General features: G+C 52.8%; 9 protein-coding genes across 9 annotated transcripts; 5 read left to right on the forward strand and 4 right to left on the reverse strand.

The window, feature by feature from the left end:
- Positions 1-369: 369 nt before the first annotated feature.
- On the forward strand, positions 370-4,986 carry J4E87_008215 (uncharacterized protein; the record flags this gene model as incomplete). The annotated part of the gene is made up of 4 exons (XM_049379806.1): positions 370-2,381; positions 3,071-3,231; positions 3,282-4,890; positions 4,923-4,986. The coding sequence occupies 4 exons, from the start codon at positions 370-372 to the stop codon at positions 4,984-4,986; spliced, it is 3,846 nt and encodes a 1,281-aa protein (XP_049230373.1).
- Positions 4,987-5,777: 791 nt separating this feature from the next.
- On the forward strand, positions 5,778-6,797 carry J4E87_008216 (uncharacterized protein; the record flags this gene model as incomplete). The annotated part of the gene is made up of 1 exon (XM_049379807.1): positions 5,778-6,797. One exon carries the CDS (start codon positions 5,778-5,780, stop codon positions 6,795-6,797), a length of 1,020 nt encoding a protein of 339 aa, XP_049230374.1.
- Positions 6,798-7,306: 509 nt separating this feature from the next.
- J4E87_008217 (uncharacterized protein) lies at positions 7,307-7,834 on the reverse strand (the record flags this gene model as incomplete). Its single annotated transcript, XM_049379808.1, has 2 exons — positions 7,307-7,780; positions 7,832-7,834. 2 exons carry the CDS (start codon positions 7,832-7,834, stop codon positions 7,307-7,309), a joined length of 477 nt encoding a protein of 158 aa, XP_049230375.1.
- Positions 7,835-10,523: 2,689 nt separating this feature from the next.
- On the forward strand, positions 10,524-12,022 carry J4E87_008218 (uncharacterized protein; the record flags this gene model as incomplete). Its single annotated transcript, XM_049379809.1, has 3 exons — positions 10,524-11,279; positions 11,331-11,445; positions 11,502-12,022. 3 exons carry the CDS (start codon positions 10,524-10,526, stop codon positions 12,020-12,022), a joined length of 1,392 nt encoding a protein of 463 aa, XP_049230376.1.
- A 168-nt stretch (positions 12,023-12,190) lies between these two features.
- On the reverse strand, positions 12,191-13,041 carry J4E87_008219 (uncharacterized protein; the record flags this gene model as incomplete). Its single annotated transcript, XM_049379810.1, has 2 exons — positions 12,191-12,496; positions 12,565-13,041. The coding sequence occupies 2 exons, from the start codon at positions 13,039-13,041 to the stop codon at positions 12,191-12,193; spliced, it is 783 nt and encodes a 260-aa protein (XP_049230377.1).
- A 343-nt stretch (positions 13,042-13,384) lies between these two features.
- Positions 13,385-13,939, reverse strand: J4E87_008220 (uncharacterized protein; the record flags this gene model as incomplete). The annotated part of the gene is made up of 3 exons (XM_049379811.1): positions 13,385-13,724; positions 13,772-13,822; positions 13,869-13,939. 3 exons carry the CDS (start codon positions 13,937-13,939, stop codon positions 13,385-13,387), a joined length of 462 nt encoding a protein of 153 aa, XP_049230378.1.
- Positions 13,940-14,167: 228 nt separating this feature from the next.
- J4E87_008221 (uncharacterized protein) lies at positions 14,168-15,637 on the forward strand (the record flags this gene model as incomplete). The annotated part of the gene is made up of 1 exon (XM_049379812.1): positions 14,168-15,637. One exon carries the CDS (start codon positions 14,168-14,170, stop codon positions 15,635-15,637), a length of 1,470 nt encoding a protein of 489 aa, XP_049230379.1.
- Positions 15,638-15,777: 140 nt separating this feature from the next.
- Positions 15,778-17,370, reverse strand: J4E87_008222 (uncharacterized protein; the record flags this gene model as incomplete). The annotated part of the gene is made up of 1 exon (XM_049379813.1): positions 15,778-17,370. One exon carries the CDS (start codon positions 17,368-17,370, stop codon positions 15,778-15,780), a length of 1,593 nt encoding a protein of 530 aa, XP_049230380.1.
- Positions 17,371-18,308: 938 nt separating this feature from the next.
- On the forward strand, positions 18,309-19,834 carry J4E87_008223 (uncharacterized protein; the record flags this gene model as incomplete). Its single annotated transcript, XM_049379814.1, has 5 exons — positions 18,309-18,597; positions 18,676-18,795; positions 18,855-19,242; positions 19,297-19,365; positions 19,414-19,834. 5 exons carry the CDS (start codon positions 18,309-18,311, stop codon positions 19,832-19,834), a joined length of 1,287 nt encoding a protein of 428 aa, XP_049230381.1.
- Positions 19,835-19,913: the final 79 nt, after the last annotated feature.

Below are 19,913 nucleotides of genomic sequence, written 5' to 3' on the forward strand. Positions count from 1 at the left end.
CCATTATAGTGGTAAGACACGCCTTCGTCGATGGTACCTAACGCGCAAGCTAACCTGTCAGATGTTTATGGGCCGCTAGCTTCGTGCGGTAATTGTGAGAAGACAAAGAAGAGCTGCACATTCGAATGGCTGCGCTCACAACGCGTATCGCAAGCTTCGCAACCAGTGTCGACGACTTCACCGCCAGCGAAAAGGCGCCGCACAAGAAGCAATTCGACCAGCCGAGCACAGAAGCCAAACCTATCGTGCCAATCCAGCGCAACCGTGAAACTAAAAGAAAACCGGGATCCGCACGGCGATGACCTTCTGTCCCATACTACGCCCGTGGAACTGGGCGTGACGTTTGGAGATTTTCCGTGTGGCTCATCCATGTTCACCACCGATCCTACAATCGCATTCTTTGAAGAACCATCGCAAGTATTCGAGAAAGAAGGGACCGGAGATGAACCAGAACTCGCTGGAGGGTTTGCCGAAGAAAGCTGGACTATACTCGGTTGCGACTCTGGCAGAGGCTCGTCTCTGAAGACAACATCGGAGATCAGCGATGATAAGCGCGAACGCGACAGCCCCTCTGAGAGTCAGGACACCAGCAGCATAAGCCCAAGTAATCCGCCTTCTACCATATCGGATGGAACGATCGCTCGTACTAGTCTCAAACGGCGACGCTCTAGCTCCTCAGCATCAATCTCAAACGGTGCGCAACCTTACCCAGTGATATCATATGCCAGCGATCTTCTTTCATCAAGCAACAATGCGTATCTGACTGAAAGCCTGCTGAGGATCTATCATGATAGTTTCGAAAACGCACTTGCATGCTGGGTCACAGAAAGAACCTGTCCCTACAGTGCAAAATCGGATAACCTGCTAGCCACAAACGCTAAGCCTGATTGGAATCGAATCTATCACAGAGTGGTGCGCCTCGATAGGCTAGCCTCAGCCATCAGAGGGCGCAAGCTTACTCAAACGGAAGACCGCGCAGCATCTAGAGCTCTAGACTTGGCGGTCTTTTCCTTCGCTTCACAATGGGCACAGTCCAGTCCCAGAAGCAGAACGAAGTACCCGTTCCACAGCACCTCGACCGATGGTGGCAGTAGCGTTTTTGATAGCATCGAGGACGAATGCGCACCGGCTGGCGTGAACTTTGATCGTACCCTGCAGATATCAGCGTGGCATGAGGCGCGCAACGCACTGCAAAAAGCCGGTGAAGTGGAGTCCTTCCGGGTGGTACTTGCACAGATCATTTTCGCCCTGACACAACGGCCTGTGGAGGCAGAAGGGGCTCAGGATGAGCAGAACGCTCTGTCAAAGACCGAACTACTGGCGACCGACGCCTGCACGGAAGTCCCGATGGAACAGACCCCTATGCTTTCGACCGATCAGGACGTCGATGAGTGCGCGGATCTGATGTCGAAGTTGGATCTCGCTATTGAGTCCGACGGACCTCCTGTACATCTTGAATCAGGCCTTCGACTCATTCACTCCTTGAGGTCGCGCATGACCATGTCGAGAGAAGCGCGATATAGCAACCCCGGATCAGGGCGCTCCGCACGGCAACGACGCTCACCCGTTGTGCGTCTTGAAGACGCTGATCGTGCGACAGTGGACCTCCTGTTCTGGGTCGGTGTCATGTTCGACACGCTATCGGCAGCCATGCACAAACGACCACTGGTGGTGTCGGATGAAGATAGCGATGTAGTCATGAGCGAAAGCATGCAGATTGAGCACTCGGCCCAACAAGCGGCAACACCTTCCTCTACAGACGACGGACTGTGGGACGACTACTTGTTTTCTCGGCAACAGCAGAATCCAGAACATGCGCCCACAAGATGGCCATGCTCATTCGATGAAGCCGCAGCTGCGTTGTGTGACGCAGCCCCAGTCAAGGTATTGCTGTTCAGAAGAGTCTGTCGCATCCAGACGCTTCTCACAAGAAACGCACGAGGCGCGAAGGTCGAAGAGGCTGTCAGTGCCGCAATGGATGTGTGTAACCACTGGGATGCGCTGTATGCACCCTTCGTCCGAGACTGCATACAGAACCACGACCGCCTTCCACCGCGCGTCCAATCATGGTACGTATGCGTCACCGGACACTGGCACCTTGCGACTCTCCTGCTTGCGGACTTGATGGAAGTGGTAGACGAATCAGAGCTTGGACTCGAGGAAGCGACACATCAACGGAATATTAGTGCCTTCATCGCGAAATTCCGCGAGAACCAATGCCGGGTCCTATCAGACCTAGCGAGCTGTGCATGCCCGCGCGAAGACGCATCATTCGCACAGTCCGAGTTCCATTTCGCAGTCAACGAAGGCGCACTGCTGACGGAGCCATGGACTGTAGTTTTGATTCGCGCGTTCGCCAAGGCAGGCGTACTGTTGCTTGAGTCAGATACTCTGCTGCCGTCAGACCTGGATCGAGAGGATGCTTTCCAACGCGCGGATGCTTGTATTAAGGCGTTATGGTTTTTGGGTAGAAAATCGGATATGGCCCTTTCGGCGGCGAATATCTTGGGAGAGGCGTTGAAGCTGCGACGGAAAAGTGCGCAAGATCGGGTTAGCGACATGAGCGTCTTTTTGGAGAGTGAGCTGTGGCATGATTTGGAAGGGGCGTTTGAGGTGGACTGTGAACTATAAGCCAGCCACAATGTACTATTTTCGTGACCATGATGCGCAACTTGACAAGATGAGGTGGAAGAATGAGTACTGAGATGGATCGAGCCCTGGAGGATGCCCAAATGGCGCTTAGCCTGGAATGGCAAATCACGTGTTCTCGCGTCGCGCAATGGAACTTTGGAAGGAGCGATAGGGAGATTGGGCGACGGTCAACCGCGCCACACCTTCACTGTCGTCTAAATCAGCAAACGATGTCTGATTGAGCCTCAACACATAGCAGATTTGCCTTTCGTCCCTTAGCATCGGCTGTCCCAGCCTGCCATAATCCTCGCCAATCGCGCTAAGACGCGTGCAACGGTCGGCTAGCCGACCTCCCATCTTCCCCACACCCACGTCATGGGCCTTCCAGCGTAGGCCTCCAGACCAATTGGGATTTGAGCTCCTACTGACGCCTGGACAGGTTATGGGACACGATTAAGAAGCACGAAGAAAGCGTACCCGTCGCGCAACTCGCCGAAGAGCATCACCGGCGTCATGGCAGGTCACTTCGCATTGCTGTCGACGAGGCCGATTGGCGCTTCAACAACCTCACTGTGCAGCAAGTCTACACCATACGGGAGAGTCAGTAGTACACGCGTCGTCTCTGCTTTTGCTTTTGCTAATAGGACCAGCCTCCAACGAGTACGCCTACCAAGGCATCGAGAAAGCTATGTTCTACCGTATCTGCCGCCTTCTTACCCTAAACATTCAGCTCATATTCGTCTTCGATGGCCCCGGTCGACCTTGGAAGCGGGGAAAGCGAGGTGGAGCACGGATAAACTACGAGGAGCAGCGCTTGCTCAAGGAGATGCTGCAATACTTTGGGATCCCATACCACGAGGCCCCGGGGGAAGCAGAGGCAGAATGCGCTCGTCTGCAGATTCTGGGCATGGTTGACGCTGTTTGGTCGCAAGATTCTGACAGTCTCATGTTTGGCTGCACCCTCTGGCTACGCGATCACCGTGTCGCGAAAGAAAAGGGCACGACAGACAGGTCCAAGGAGAACACCAAGAAGAATGGGAAATACGCGAGCGTTGTGCGAGCACACGATCTGAAAGAGAGATATGGCCTAGACCGAGAAGGACTTGTGCTCTTTGCTATGCTTGTCGGTGGGGACTACGACGTGAAAGGTCTACCACAGTGTGGGCCGTCTCTAGCCCTGCAGGCAGTCAAGCAAGGACTCGGTCGGCGGCTTTGTGCCTGTCGAGATCAGATGGAGTGCGGCATGTGGACTGTGGAGCTGGCCATGTTCCTGGAGCGGAGTGCTCGCGGGCGCGCTATCGAAATCCCGCCAGCCTTTCCAGACTTCAAGATCTTACAAAAGTACTACAAACCGAAAGTCACCAGCGACGCGGATTTACTTAGCAAGTCGCGCCTCAACCTTGACTATGTTCGCCCGATCCAGGAGCTGAAGTTGCTTACACTTACCAGCGAGCGCTTCAACATATGGGGACGTTTATACATGAACTGGGTTGGGCCTGTGCTGCTGACACGAAGCCTCACCGCAAGAGATCCGTCTCTACCACAAGAACTGGTCCACGGAATCAGGCTCACAAAGCAAAAAGCGAAGAAAACCGACAACGAAGTGACCATACGCACTTTCGAACGTAAGCTGACCTTTTCACCCTTTGGCGTCACTACCCTGAGCAGAGCCGACTTCGAGGGTGAGCGTTTAGGGTGCTGGAATGGAGACAAGCAGACCTTGTTTGACCCAGAGCATCGTGTCGAATGCGAATATCCTGAGTACTGGCTGCGTAAAGTTCTTCCACCGGACGTACTAGAACCGCCCCCTGCACCACCAAAGCGTACGCCAAAACGCAAGCGACCAATAGCTGAAGTTGGGGAAGACGGCGAAGCCTCAGGCACAGCTAAGCGAAAACGTACGAACAAAGGAAACGATATCTCCGCTACCCAGGCTACATACAGTGCATCCCCCAGGAAATCCAGAGGACCAGCTGCGAAGGCCAAGTTTCAAGATACGCAGATGACGCCGACAGCACAAAAGATCTTCGATTATATTGCACTCTCTGACTCTGAAGATGAGGATGGGCTTTCTCTACCAGCCAACACTCGCTCTCAAGAACCTGCATTGAATCAACCGACGACATCTCACATTATTGATCTTGGTTCGCCTGAGCCGTCAGATCAGGAGAACGATTCATCCGTTTCGGATCCTTTCCGGAATCCTGTAGCAAACACATTGCCATTCGATATCCCAGATGAAGAAGACGAAGAGCTGCAGTTAGCTTTGCGGCTAAGCATGCAAGATCAAGGCGCCAAGATCCCCCCAATACAAAGGTCTTCCGCTTTACCTTCTTCAAATCGTGGCAGATATGAAAGCATTTTTGCAATGAGAGAAGCCGGTAGAGATGTACACGGGGCCTCTGTACCTGCTTGGTCGCTTGATGAAGCACTCAGCGCGGCTGTGCCATCCAGAGTTTCTCAAAATCCCCGACGAGTGGAGAATGAATCGCGCATATCAAGTATGCCAATGAGAGGTGTTCACGCAGGTCTTATAGGAAGGGAACCAGTCGACCTACCTGACTGGTCGCGCCCTCCTCCGCGCGCTAATCTATTGCCAGTGTCTGCAACTCCACCTTCGAATCCAAATACAGAAGATCAAGTTACACCATCTCCTGCACCTACCGCAGCTGAGATACGCGCTGCTCGGCTTCGACACTTCGCAACGACATCTCCCGACCCTGCCAAGGACGTAAAAGAGCCACGTACTTCTTCGCTTGCTGTCATGACAAACAAACAACCAACAAGTACTTATAAGGTACCAGTGGGGGTTGAGTGTATTGATCTGACGGATGACTGAGCAGCATATTTGTCTCCACTCATCATTCACATGTTATATACCAAGTACACCCACTGTTAATACTATATTACGAGCTATACACGAATATGTGAAAGCTGTGTCGGTTAAACGCTTACATGCATAGCATCACACATCGCCTGGGCTAAACAGCTCGAAGGTGAATGACTGTGGCGACTGGACTCCGTCTGCGATCATTCAATGCAACCAGGAATTTTGCTATTCGTTGGTGGCAACCCAGAGCCATGGAGGATAAATGGGCTACCCAGTAGTCTAAATGCGTTTATACAACTATAGACCTCAACCGAACATGGACTCGTCATCTGCCACATACCAAGACGTTGTTGACCGCGTACTCGCCGTCTCTACACTCACGGAAGCACCATGGGATGAGCCGACGTGCTTTGTCTGTGGTCGAGAATATGGAAGCATCGGTGCAGGCGTCGAGACACACCTGGACTTCCTCAGCCAGCTACCGGGAGCATACAGGAAGACCTTCCTCGAACAAACCGTCGAACCCATCCGGACACCGTGTGGACATGTCTTCTGCCTTTCTTGTCTGAGTGTGTGGTTCAAAAGAAAGCGAAGATGTCTTTGCCCCATGTGTCGCGAGCCGATTGAGATTCCCTTCCTCTATGAACTAGAAAACACAGACGACGGTCGACGCGATGTCGGCATCCAGGGCCTCTCCCTATCCCTGCATATACCAACATCTCTGGCAAAGGAGACGTACCGCATCATTAACTTGCAGACTCGAGAACTGCTCACCACTACCGCTCCGATGCCGTTCCAGTGGAATGCAGAAGCCATGATCAACGATTTGCCCATTATGATGATCAACGTGGCTCGTCGCTTCCATTACCAATCGTTGAGAAAGGCGGAAGGGGTGCCTAAAGATCCTACTTATATGAAGCGACATAATCCAATACAACTCGTAGCGACTGAACCTCGGTTCAACGATCTCAAGTCTCTCGGGCGCCCTGACGCACCACTCGCCAAGCACGCAGATGCTTTTGAGATGTACCGGCTCGTATGCGACCGTATCAGGGATCTTGAGGGCACAGTAGGTGACGGCTGCGGTCGATGCGCAAACTGGGAGGCCTTAGCGCAGGCATTGATGTACAGAATCATTCGACAGAAGATGCCTCAGGCCGACGGAGGTATCAGCCGGATGCGTTGGCGGCACTATGTGTGGTGCGTGATCAAGGCGGTGTTTGTCTGGCAAGCGTACTGCGAGCGCGCACGTAGGTTGATGTGCCTGCGTACACAGCAAGTGAGCGTTGATACTACAAGGACAGAGGAGGGCGTCCGAATGTATCAGGTGGGCTGAGAGGAGTCTGATTATCAAACCATCATCTAGACATGGCGTGAAGCATTTCTCGAAAATCGTTCACATTTCGTCAGTTAATGTGCCATATATGATGTCCGTGATCTCATCATGCTGTATTGAATCCTGTGAATGGAAGTTTGTCCTATCCATTTGCGAATTGTTCACGCCTTAGCCAGAGACACAACGCGAATCTTGGACCCTACGCGAATAAGTTGGTCTTCCACGCTCGTTTCATGTCCACCCTTCTCGCGCAGTGAATCCCAATAAAGCCATCCGTAGTGTTGGGTACGTGATGAACGGTGCCACTTCGTATGGCCTTCATCGGCGATCGCAGTAGGCTGTGAAGCCGTTGCCAAAGTTCCCTGTCGGAGCGGCCTTCAGATGTCGATATCACAGCTCTAGTCAGGACACCAATACCACCTGCCCACTGCCTGTAACTTGTTTCGCAAAGTTGAAGAATGTGTCTTGCCGCCATTTTCAGTGCTTGTCCTTCAGTGTGTAGCCTCCCTTCATCGCGGCAATCCATTCCCAGCAGCACCACTCGCGCCACTACCCCCACTCCCAGAACTCTCACCACTCCCATTCCCCGCTCTAACTCCCATCCTCGCACCGGGCTGCCTGGCCAAAGCCAACCTCAACGGCTCCTCTCTTCCCTGCCCAACAATCCCACCACCGCTCGCAACCGCCGTTCCGCTGCCACTCCCGCTTCCGCCGACCATAGGGCCTCTCCTCAGTAGTTCATCAAGACCTAGATCCCGCCATGTCGGCTCCTTCTTTGTCTGTGTCGCTCGCTGGATGCCGAATGCGGCGTGTTGGTCTGGGACGACGTCGTCTTCGTCTTCGGGGTTTACGGGTTGGAGGTGCGGCGGGATGTAGATGTCTTCCGGGGTGAGTTGGGAGGAGGTGAGGTTGGTGAATTGCTCGAGGAGGTCGGCGTGGTGCGACGAGTGCATGTGCAGGTAGGTTGCTGTTGAGTCGCGCGTCTGTGGGGGTTAGTATGGGGTTATTATTAAGAGGGCAGGGTCGTCAATTACCATTTTGAGGTAGGGCTTTATTTTCAGAGGCTTGCGAAGGTGTGTCTAGTATCTTCTCCGCTTTGTGCTTGTACTGTTGTATCGCCGTGTTGTTCGTGTTTGTAGACGCGGAATCGCGCCGCGTTAGGACTGAATGGCGCGCTAGCCTGATCCGGATGCCTATGAGGATTACGCATATTATGCTTCAACCTCACTCCATCTCAGTGATCTTCTCTACAGTTTTATCTATGAAAGACCTTTCATCAGTTGCTGTACTGTTTGTTCTGAGGACGAGAGGATGATTAATGCTTACACACTCCACTGCACACGAAGCCCCTGTGCGCCGGATCAGTAACAGCACTATCAGAATGCCGATCGGTTCATCGAGTCGATATAGCCATTTACCCCGTCTTGTCGTGGAATACAGAAGGTTTCCTCAACTGACCGCATCAAGGGTTGCACCAGGCTTCCATTGAGTACCCGGTACCTACGTAGACAGGTTGTCAAGGATCATTCGCCTTTGGAAGCATACTTCGTTCGAGACGTCATCATCGCGTCCCGAACCAAGGATGCAACGACTCAATGAAGCAATAACACGATTCTGGACGGCGATAGTCACTCTCAATGCTCGTTACGCGCAGCGACTCGCCCCGTTTAGTTTGCCGAGGCCTATTCCGCTTCTCCACCTGTTCACGAACTCCACGCTATGGATAACACGTCATAAGACCCAAACGGTTGATGTCTTCAATCCAGTAACTAGCACCTCTTTTCTGCAAGATCTTTGCTCCCATCTCCTTGTCAAAGTTGTCCTATTTGCAATTCTTCTCCGCATTGCAGGCTATAAAACTTCCAGTACACTGTTCACCGAGAAAGCCCCGTTCCGCATTCAATTACGATGGCCGAGGGACGCTGCAACTGCGGAAGCATCAAAGTTTCCATGCCTACTATGCCTGAGCAGTCCGCTATTTGCTACTGGTATGTATCACCACTGTAGCCTCTATCGGCATCATATTGACTAGGAAGCGCCAACTGCCGCCGCGCAGGAGGAAGCATCGGATCAATCGTATACATTCTCGACAGTCCCCAAGTCACAATCAACGATCCGAACAAGTATCTCAAAGACTACCGAGACAACGACACGAAGAGCGGGAACCCGATTACTCGTCAATTCTGCAGCAACTGCGGGTGGTTAGTTGATGGCCCACGTAGCATTAGGGAAAAGTCTAGCTAACTAGAGAAAGCCCAATCACATCTGTACTAGCTGGCGATAAGATTGCGTTGAAGGGTGGACTGTTTGATAAGATTCCCGCTCCAGGGTTCAAGTCTTTTGAGCAGGAAGAACCGAGCTGGATGAAGACTGTCTAGAGCTGGCAGAGGAAGACACGATTGGAAGTTACACATCAACAGCTGGTGCTATACGAGCAGAGATAAAACTTGATACTTGGTCTCGAGAAACGCATCATGCTAGACTTCAAGGCCTTCGGCATATACTCAAGACCTGCTTTTCGACTTCAGTTCGTAGCCCATCCAGTGCATCTTCTCTCGATAAGGTTCTTTTGCCTCCGATCTTGTTGTGGCCATCAATGTAATACATCGAGAACCCAGGCCGGTCGACATGCTGCCCTAACACTAGGTACACGGTCTGTGGGTCGAACGTCGGGTACTGGTGAGCGCCGACGATGAAACATAGGTTCGCTGCTGAAGCTCAACAAACGGCCCAGACCTTATGGTAAGAGCAACAAATGAGGGATAGGGGAGTTGGCGGAGCGACTTACTAATTAGTTGTTTCTTTTCTAGAGCCGACATGTCTGTTTCGATTTTCATGAGTTCAGTAAGGCGAGCACGGAGCTCTTCGTTTGCTGTAGGGTTGGTCATAATCTCGCTCATCGTCATCTCGGTACAGTGAAATGGTCTACGGAGAGTGGCGGCTTGGCTGCGTTCTTATATCGAACACGGTTTGCTACTTGACTTAGGTGATGCAAGCAATCTTCCATGCTTGTCGCACGTCAAAGTATGTCAGATGTTGTGTCCATGAACGAGGACTACGTCTTGTTTCTCATACAAGAACGTGTTTGCTAACTATATTGAGAGGCGCTTGCTGAAGCTAAAGATTGCCATGTGCTCGATGGCAGTCCGACACATTACTCGGTATGATGGATCCTCCGTGGTATCGTCTCTGGCATTGGGTTGGCCGGCCCAAGCCAGGACCACACTGTTGGAGCGCGACCCGCATTACGCAAGTATCGCATTAGCTGAAAAGTAGAGTCTACACACACCCTAGATGTCATACGATAAAGTCGTGGTTTGTCGGCTGAGGATCTCGTTTAGGTAGAGTGGGAAGGCGCGATGTTCTCACGCCTCACGTGCGCCATTCAACCGACTCTCCCGGCGCTGAAGCTAGTCCTCCCCACATCAACCCACTCTGCCGGGTCATCTATCTCATCAAACGACGGCAACAGCCCCAAACCTCACTGGCCTCATGCATCCCCAAGACAATCTAGATGCAGGCGCAATGCAACCGCCAAGCAGCCAGCACGTTTCAGCAACAGGGGTTTCGGAGATCATTACTCGTGATTACTCGTGAAACGTGGCTTCCTATCTCGCGCGATTAATTCTTCCGACGTAGAAGATGTTGACGTCTGGCTTTTTTGGACTTTCTTTCTTTTTCGGCATCATTCCAGGAAGGTAGTTAAGAAAGTAAAGAGCTTGGAAGATGGTCACAGCAACATGGCCGCGGCGACGGCATTCACCCAGTTACTTCGCCGTCTCCACAGCACTTCTCTGCGCATCGACTGCCAGAGCGGAACTTTTCTACACTGCACGCAGTCCCGTTATTCAGGATGGCCTTATCAACAAGCCTGCAACAGTTTGCCCCGTGGCTCAGGATGGCTACACTTCAGATACCTTCCCATGGACGCATCACCCTACATGCGTAGACATCATACTACCCAGTAAAGAGAACGAGAGCACAGGATCAGATGTTCATCAGACATTCTGCGCCTACACCAATGCCAACTACAACAACGGTCGCGGCATCAGCTTTGTTGTGAGTCCCGAGGTCGCGGCTAGCGTGACCATGGAGACGTTTGGCATGAGCATTGGGGGCATGGAAGGTCAGGTGGGAGAAGAGATGGGTATGTGGGAGGTAAAATACGCAGGAGAGAAGGGCAAAGGGTTGTTTGCAAAGAAAGATATCGCCGGGATCTTTCCAGGCGAGAGCTTGATTGTGCAGACTCCTGTGCTGTTCGTCGCTAAACAGATACTGGAAATTCCGGAGATGCCGAGGCCACAGCTCGTGTTGAAGCAGGCGGTTGACCAGTTGCCGACAAAAACTAGGGAGATGGTCAAGAAATTGGATGTCAATGTAGATGGCACTGTCGAGGACATTGTCACGACGAACGGCATTGCTGTTAAATGGCCATGGGTTGACGAGCTGCCCCAGCTTTTGGCAGTTATTCCCGAGGCCGCGGTAAGTCATGACCGATAGACTTTCCTTTAGATATATGCTAATTTAATACAGCGCATCAATCATGCTTGTCGACCAAATACTCTATGGCGTTTCGACGACTACACCCTCTCATTTGAAGTCTTCGCTCTCAGAGACATCAAGCCCGGAGAAGAGATTACGAGAAGCTGTAAGTAACTATCCGCGGAAAAAATCAACGGAAGGACGCCTCTAATCACTCCATAGATGGCTTCGAAAAACGTGCTCGCCGACGTCGCGTGAAGTCTATAGAAGCGAACTTCGGTTTCACCTGCGCCTGCCCTCTGTGCACCGCAGACGACGACGCAACAATGGCATCCAACGACCGCCTCTCAGAGATCAAAGCCCTGAAATCCGTCCTACCCACCGATCCAGAAGATTCACCGCAGCTTCTCGGCCTTCTCCCCAAACTCATTGAGCATCTGGAAGAGGAAGGGCTCCTAACCGAACTACCCCAGTATGAAGAGATCCTAGCGTACACGTGGAGTAGTTTCGGAATCGAGGATCGGGCGAAGCACTGGGCAGGGAGGGCGCAGAAGCATTGGGCTGTTGTAGCGGGTAAAGAGAGCTGGGAGCAGAGGAGGTGTGGGGAGTTGGAGGCGAATGTTAGGGGCCATCAGACTTGGATGACGTGGAAGGGTGATCCTTGGGAGGGTGTTGGTGAGGGACATCCGTGGGATGAGAAGGAGGGCGATGGACATGATCATGACCATGGACATGACCATTGAGTAGTGTTGCTGTTGTACCGAAGAAGGAGACGAGTCTGTCTTGAAAAGAAAGAAGACATATGTAGTGTTTCTCGTACTGGAGTGTGTACTATGCAGCAACTCTGAAGCAGTGATCATTTGCATCATACAACAACAGCCTTTTGTTTACACCTTGAATATGAGTTGATATCACTCAAAGAACCTCCCATCTCCATGCACACGATCTAGTTTCCAAACAAGCGTCTCAATTCCCGTCTCGCCCCAACCACCCTCTTCGGCAGCCTTGCTCACACCATCACTTAGCGCCTTTGCAACATTTCCATCCGGTGGCCCCGCGAATTCATGCATAGCCATCCAGTTCGACGGCTCGGGATGGGGTTCATCTGTCGTTGGCAAACCCTTGAGAGCGCGAGACTGCGCATTAGTCCTCGCGTAAAGGAGTTTGAAGCGCAGTGTTCGCATATACTGCGGGGACTTTTCGAGCGTCGAGATTTGCTAGAATATTAACGTCAGTATCGAATATACTAAAAGGATTCACTGGGCATGGCACAGGATGAGCATACCTTTTGGAAGAACGCAGTGACCTGTTCTTCTGCTGGCTGCTTTTCCGGTCGAATGCCTGACGTGATCACATACTTCGGTCCACCTCCTTCTCCCTCTCTTCGGTTCGGTGCCTTACCCACAATACCCAGGTAACTAACATCCATATCCGCCAAATCATAAATCACACCACTACCAGGTAGCGCATTACTCTTAAATCCTATCTTCTTGAACTCGTCGCCTAGCGTGAATGCCAGATCTTCCATGGGATAGCATGCTAGGAATGGCTTTGGGTTCTGCTCGTTGCCGATAGAAGAGGACTTGTGGATATCAATGAAGCGAAAAGCAGAGTCGACGCCGGATGTAGAGACTACTTCCGGAATGTGCTCGTTGTCATACCAAGCGAGAAACGTGGGCTCGGAGAGTATGTCTTTGGCGGAAGGGGAGATGCGGGAGCGAACGAAGAGGATGCCGGGGCCTTGGATCGCGGAGGTGGACATGGTGTTGTGTCTTTGAGGTGTCGAAGCTGAGAATTTGAGCTGTAGGATGAAGGGGAGGCAATACGATGCGAGAAGAACTGTTGGACTTTGGTGGGAGGAGTTATGTCTTGCAACGCCATCTCCAGTGCTGGAAACAACTGAACGCAATGCAGGATCGGAGATCGGGTATACATTGCCGAAGTGTGGCTAACCGATACCCCGCCTGCGTCTCTTCGACAGTATCTGTGTCTATTCGTCATGGGATGCAGTAGCAATGTGTCTTGCTGTTCGTCATGTTACGAGCCCTGGCTGGGTCGTGGGTGTTGTTGTATGCATAGCTCAGCAGCTTTGATGCCAAGGTATATCACAGCTTTGATTTCTCCGCCAGCAGCTTTTCTAGACCAGTCTTGAGCTGGGTACTCATGCCATCCTTTCCAGGCCGGCGGCTGTCGCGGTCCACGAAGACGTGAACGAACTCGCCGACGGCCTTGACCTCCTCTTGGCCCCTTTCGAAGACGCCGATCTCGTAAGTGACCGAGCTCTTCCCAAGCTTGTTGACTTGTAATGCGAGGTCTACGACGGAGGGGAACTCGACAGGGGCGAAATAATCACAGTGCGAATGTACGACAAGGCCGATCTGTGGGGAGGTAGGTGGGTGCAGTGAGCAGTGCTGGATGAGGTACGTATTGACTACAGAATCGAATCTACCAATAGTCAGTATTCGTCCCCTAATGATATGTTGAAGACCTACAGATAGTAATAGACGCTGTTGTTCATGTGGTGGTACATGTCATTGTCGCTCCTTCCTGCTGTCAGTACCGAGAAAGGCGTCGCGCGAGAAGACGCACCATCGTGTCCTGTATTCGAGTTGAAACTTGTAGTCGGCCCGTGTACGCGACTTCAATGCCTGCTGTGCCATGTTATCTCTGCTTGTGGTTGGTGTTGGAGGCAGACGCGTCTCGGACATGAAGACGACGGGCTAGTTGGCTGCGTCACCCATCAGCCTCGGCTTGCGCAGCATGGATTTCTCCCACACGCACCTCAACCCCTCTCCCCCGCGATTCTGGCGCCCTCTCCGCGCATCCTCGCATACCTCGCCTCAAAGGGCCGCCTGCCTGTGCCCAAGACTCGCACAGGCTCTCCCTCCATGGCCCTAGTGCCCTCGCCCCCGCGCGACAAATACCCGCCCCTGCCCGACGACAAATTTCCCTGGAAGGAGCCGCCCGCCGTCGCAATCACGCCCTGCGATCCCTGGCCGCGGCCATACTACCTCGAAGACGGCCTGCGCAAGGTCACGCCCTACCACTTCACATACAACACCTTCTGCAAGGAAAGATGGCGGGGCAGAGAAATTCTCGACATCTTCTCTAGCGAGTTCCGCGACCGGCCCGCCGAGTACTACAAGCAGGCCATAGAAGAGGGTCGCGTAGTTATCAATGGCCAGCCGGTCCCGAGCACAAAGACTATAGTCAAGAATGGCGATGTCATATCCCACACCCTCCACCGCCACGAGCCTCCGTGCACCGCGCAGCCCATCGGCATCGTTCACGAAGACGACAACATGATCGTCATCAACAAACCCGCCGGCATGCCCGTCCACCCCGCCGGCCGCTACAACTTCAACTCTATCATCGAGATCATGAGGGCCGACCGTGGCTATACCTGGAACCCGTTGCCGTGTAATCGACTCGACAGGCTCACCAGCGGCATCATGTTCATTGGCAAGCACAAGCAGGCGGCAGAGGAGCTGAGTGCACAAATCAGAGGGAGGACGGTCAAGAAGGAGTACATCACGCGAGTGGTAGGCGAGTTCCCAGAAGGAGAGATCCTCTGCGAGAAGCCTATCTTGCAAATCAGCCCGAAGCTCGGTTTGAACCGCGTGCGCGCAAACGGCAAGGAAGCGAAGACGGTCTTCAAGCGGTTGGCATACTACCCACCCAAAGACGACGGAAATGATGGCGAGAAGCAGGATGGAGAGACAGGCCCCAACGGTCAGCCGTGGAAGAAACTCCGCGGTTACTCCATTGTGCGCTGCATGCCAGTAACAGGCCGCACCCACCAGCTCCGCGTCCACCTCCAGTTCCTCGGCCATCCCATATCGAACGATCCCATATACGCCAATCAGCGCGTCTTCGGCCCCGCCCTCGGCCGCGGACAATCCGAAGACGAAGACGATGAAGACATCATGTCCCGCCTCTCGCGCATGGGCAAGGAGGAAGTCGCCGACGCGGTCGCATACCACGACGAAATGGTCGATGCCTACAACAAGCGGAAAGCGGAGCGAATGACCGGGGAGAAATGCGAAGTATGCGATACAGACCTGTATAGCGACCCTGGTGTGCACGAGTTGGGTATCTACCTGCACGCGCGAAGGTACAGGTGTGAGGAAGGGAAGTGGGATTATGAGACTGGCTTGCCTGAATGGGCGTTGCCACCACCTGGATACGAGGGCCCTACAGAAAGCACAGCGGAGTCTGATCCTTTGGCCGTGGATCTCAAGAAGCTGGGGTTGGAGGACGATGAGGCCAACGAAGAGACGAACACAAACGGCACCAAGGACACAAAGGCAGCAGCTACTGCGTCAGAAGAACCGAGCACTACCAGTGCAACCACTTGAGCGTTGACGCATTGGAAAATGTTGTATATACACAAAAGTTCGAGCATATAGAAGTTTTGAGATACCCATCAATGTATTCTTACTAGCACTGTATTGATGCTCGTCACCTATTGTGAGGATATCGCTCCGTATAATTGAAGCTAATCTTCCTCATCGTCATCGTTTTCATCCATTGTATCTCTTCTCTTGCCAGGTATCCTTTGTTTGCGCTCAGTGAGATCTTGATCATCCTCATCCGCATCGGTCTCGTCGCTGTCCTCGGCATATCCCTCATCCTCATCATCGTCCTCGTCTCCGTCCTCATCTTCCTCCTCATCATCCACACTACCCGTCCGAGGCGTCCCCTCCCTCTCCCTCAACTGCGTTTTCAACCCGTCCAAGATAGTACCAAGCCTTGCTTTCAGATCTGGATTCCAAACCTTACTCATCTGGCCGTCCATCTCTTGAATCTTGCTCCTCAACTCTTCCGCTACCTTATCTTCCTCGTCATCTTCTTCGTCGTCATCATCCGCAGAGGTTCCAGGACCTTCTTCGACTTCGATCTTGCCTCCAAACACAGCTGCGAAATCGTTGGCGACTTTGCGTTGAGGAATAGCAAAGATGATGTTTTCAATCGTCGGAAATGTCTCAGCACCAGTCGATGGCGATTTGCTGTTCTTCTTACCTCCAGATAAAGAGTGAGAGCTATCACCACCCAAGACTTTCGCAAAAGCCTCCGCAACATCTCTTACTGGATTACCATACGCTCCAACGCCCCAGGCCCCGAGCACCAACGCCTTAACCCCCTTTTGTTCCGCTATCCTCAACACACTCCTAATCTTGCTCTCTACAATATCCCTATCTTTCCTGCTTAACCTTTTCTCTTCCTCTTCTTCCCCTTCTAGTTCAGGAAATCGTAGCATCCCCGCACTAATAACATCGATGTACCAGCGCTCCGTGGGAGAAAGCTCACCTGCGCTATCGCCGAGAGGAAGGGCAGAGCGGAAAACGAGCACGTCGTGTGTGTATATGCCGCCATATTCGGGGAGGCGGTAGAAGGATTCTTTGAGCGAGGGCAGCAGCGTTGTGCGTGCGCAGAGGGATTCTTCGGCGGAAGTGGCGCCTGTTAGGAGACCGCCGCCTGGACGGAGGGGAGACGCCATGTTCAAGATACATGGGTTGGGTTGTTTCTTCGACGTCTGCTTTGATGTGGTGGTCGCGGTGGCATGGTATAATGAGGGATTGGCGAGCATATGTGCAGCTGTGAGGGCATCCGTCGTTATCATGCGTATGCATCGCGGTTTCCTAGATGGATCGGGTGTTGATGTTGCAGTACTACTCAAGTCGAGATTTGATAGCCCTTCGTCGAGAGAATCATTGCGTTTCTTGCCTCTTCCCTTTGCCCTTCCTTTGCCAGCATCTCTCCCCACATCACCATTCCTCGCATCCTCCTCTTCAACATCGTCTTTCCCACCTTTGACCTTCCGCCTCCCTTGACCCTTCCTCTTCACATAGCCCGTATCTTCACCACCCTCAACACGTGCACCATCCCTACTCTTACTATCCTGCCCCACCGTGCCGTTCGGCCCCGGGTTCGGAATAAGCTCACTCCCGTCCGCACCTCGCCTAGCTCTTGCATTTGATGCCAATATTGCAGGAACGACTTTGTTCACCACGTGCCGCGCTTGTTTGGCTCGGATATCTTTGCGCACGGCGGGTGGCGCAAGACCCTGTGATTTTTCGGTGCGGCCCATGACCGCGGGATTGCGCGTATCTCTAGTTTCCTGGTTGGGAGGGTGGAAACCTTCGTAATAGAAAGAGGCGACGTGACCAAAAATCCGAGAGGGTCTTGCTCAAGTTGTTGCTGCTATTCGCGAGTACTATGTTGGTTGGTCTGGTCATCGCTGGTTGGTTGAGACTATGACGTTTTTGGGCGGGTCTAGAGCTAGTGGAGCTAATGCCCTTCGCTCGTCGAGCTGCTCCCTCCTCGCTTTCTACATGCACCACGATCTTCAGGCCCAGGGCAGGCGTTGGTGATTGTGTTGCGCATGTGCTCCTTTCCATTGCTCAGATCACACCCCAAGCGTGGCCGTACTACTGACAATCCACTCGTACCATTGCATTCCTAGGTCTCGGCGGAACTCTTACATAATTGTAACAGATCTGCAGTATCTCAATGACTTTGACTCTCGTCAATCGGATCACGCAGAGCTCGATACGCGTTTGAAGGTTCAATTGTTGAAGAAAAGATTGCGCGAATATCCACAGCAATGTGCCTAAAGAAGACACGATCTTCTTCCTTCATAGTCACAATCTGGAACCCAGTCCACGATATGGAGAACAAAGCCGCTTCTGGGCTGTCTTATGTTAATTTACCGCTCAGTCCTCGTTCCTGAGAGGCAGTTCAGGTTCAACAGAACGCGCGTTCATCACAAGGTGGGCACTTCGCTCCGCCAATTTGTTCTCGAGAAGGAGGTCTCGCGATTGCATCATATGGATGAAGTGGGCACGACCCAGCTCAACAAAGGCAATAGAGGATACTTGCCTTCGTCTTCAACCACAATCTAAGTCTTAGCATCTTCGCGTAGCTCTTGCTGAATTCATACATATACTGCCTTCCTCTCCTTTCCTCCTTTCTTCTTCATCTCTTCTCTCTCCATATATTACCAACAAACTGAACATCAAAGACAAGATGTTCTCTCTAGTCCAGTTTTTCGGACTTCTTACTATGGTGATGGCAACCGTCTTCGCAAACTTCGGCAACAAGTCGGTTTGCGAGCCTCTCTTCTCGGGCTCTGGCCCCAAAGTCTTCCCGGACACCCCCGAGGCTTTCCAGGCCTACACTCCCTTCTCCGATGCTGCATCATCGGCCGTCACTCCCCCTGGCTACGTCCAGTCTTACTCCAACCTCCTCACTACGTACGATGAACCAACACAGTTCGTCCACTACGTGACTATGGACTCGTACGATGTCGATCTGTGTAAGTACGACTCCGCACTGGAGAGCATCACACCAACAAGTGCATAATGGCTTCAACAAGTTTACTAACTACTTTCAGGTGCTGCCGAGTGCGACAACGACGCCAAGTGCAATGCTTTCACCATCTTCTTCGAACGTCAGCCCGCCAATGCGCCTCACGGCACCCACTGCCCCAACCCTGAGTCTACGACTCACATCAGTACGTGTCTTCCTTCGAAGATTACGTGAGACATCAACTAACTTCCCGTCCACCTCCAGAGTGCGACTTATGGTCAGGCACCATCCTCCCCAACATCGCCATAAACGAAGGTCAGACCCGTAAGGACTTCCACGTCGTCATGGCCGGCGCCAATGCCTACGTCAAGGACGTTGTCACGCCCGATGTCCCTGCAGGCTATGCCCTTGAGGCGTACGCACTCGGTGCTGCCATCGAAGCCCCTCTTGACTGCAACGGCGAGGACACCTACATGGGCATGAGGTACTGGCAAGACGGCAAATTCGATGCTCAGAGGTGCATCACCGCTTGCGAGGAGACCAATGATGCTTCGGGCCGCCAGTGCCACTTTGTCAACACGTACATGCAGCGTCGCAACAACGTGCCCGTCGTCCAGCACTGCGCCATGTTCTCCAAGTACTGGCCTATCGAGTAAGCTATCCCGCAAGCTATACTTCCTTCGACCTGTTTCTGACTGAAACGCAGATTCGCTACCAACGTCGGCCAGCTACGTGGTAACGATGAGATTGACATCTCCGAGACTGACTCTTACGGGTAAGCTCATCACCTCCTTCCTCTTGACATATACTCACCGAACTACAGTATCCGTCACATCGTCGACGACTTCGCCGCCTGCCTGCCCAGCGACAAATCTGCCTCAATCGCATCCACCACACTGGCGACCATGACTCGTGCCAAGAACGTGCTTGCAACGCCGTCTTCCTCCTCCTCCTTCGACTACCCCAAGATCGCTCCCGAGACATTCAGCGACTGGGACCCCGTCATGGAGACTACCACATACACTACTCCCACCGCCACTGCTTCTTCTTTCACCACGCCCATCATCGCCCCGGAGACCTTCTCAGACTGGGATCCCGAGTACGAGACGGCCACTTTCGATAGGCGTCGCCTCTTCAGTCATCGTCGCCAGCTTGTCAGGCCCACTGGCACAGAATTCGTCACCGATGTCCCTGATTTCGCGTCGGCCTTCTCTGCTATCCCTGCTATCCCCACTGTCCAGTAGACTGCTCGCTCGCTCGACATGACTTATCATGTCAGTGGGAATGACGTCGCAGGCGTAGAGTCTGCTTGTTCGAACCTGC

This window comes from Alternaria ethzedia (assembly GCF_023757985.1).
Source record: "Alternaria ethzedia strain BMP 0044 chromosome Unknown scaffold_25, whole genome shotgun sequence".
Classification (NCBI taxonomy): domain Eukaryota; kingdom Fungi; phylum Ascomycota; class Dothideomycetes; order Pleosporales; family Pleosporaceae; genus Alternaria; species Alternaria ethzedia.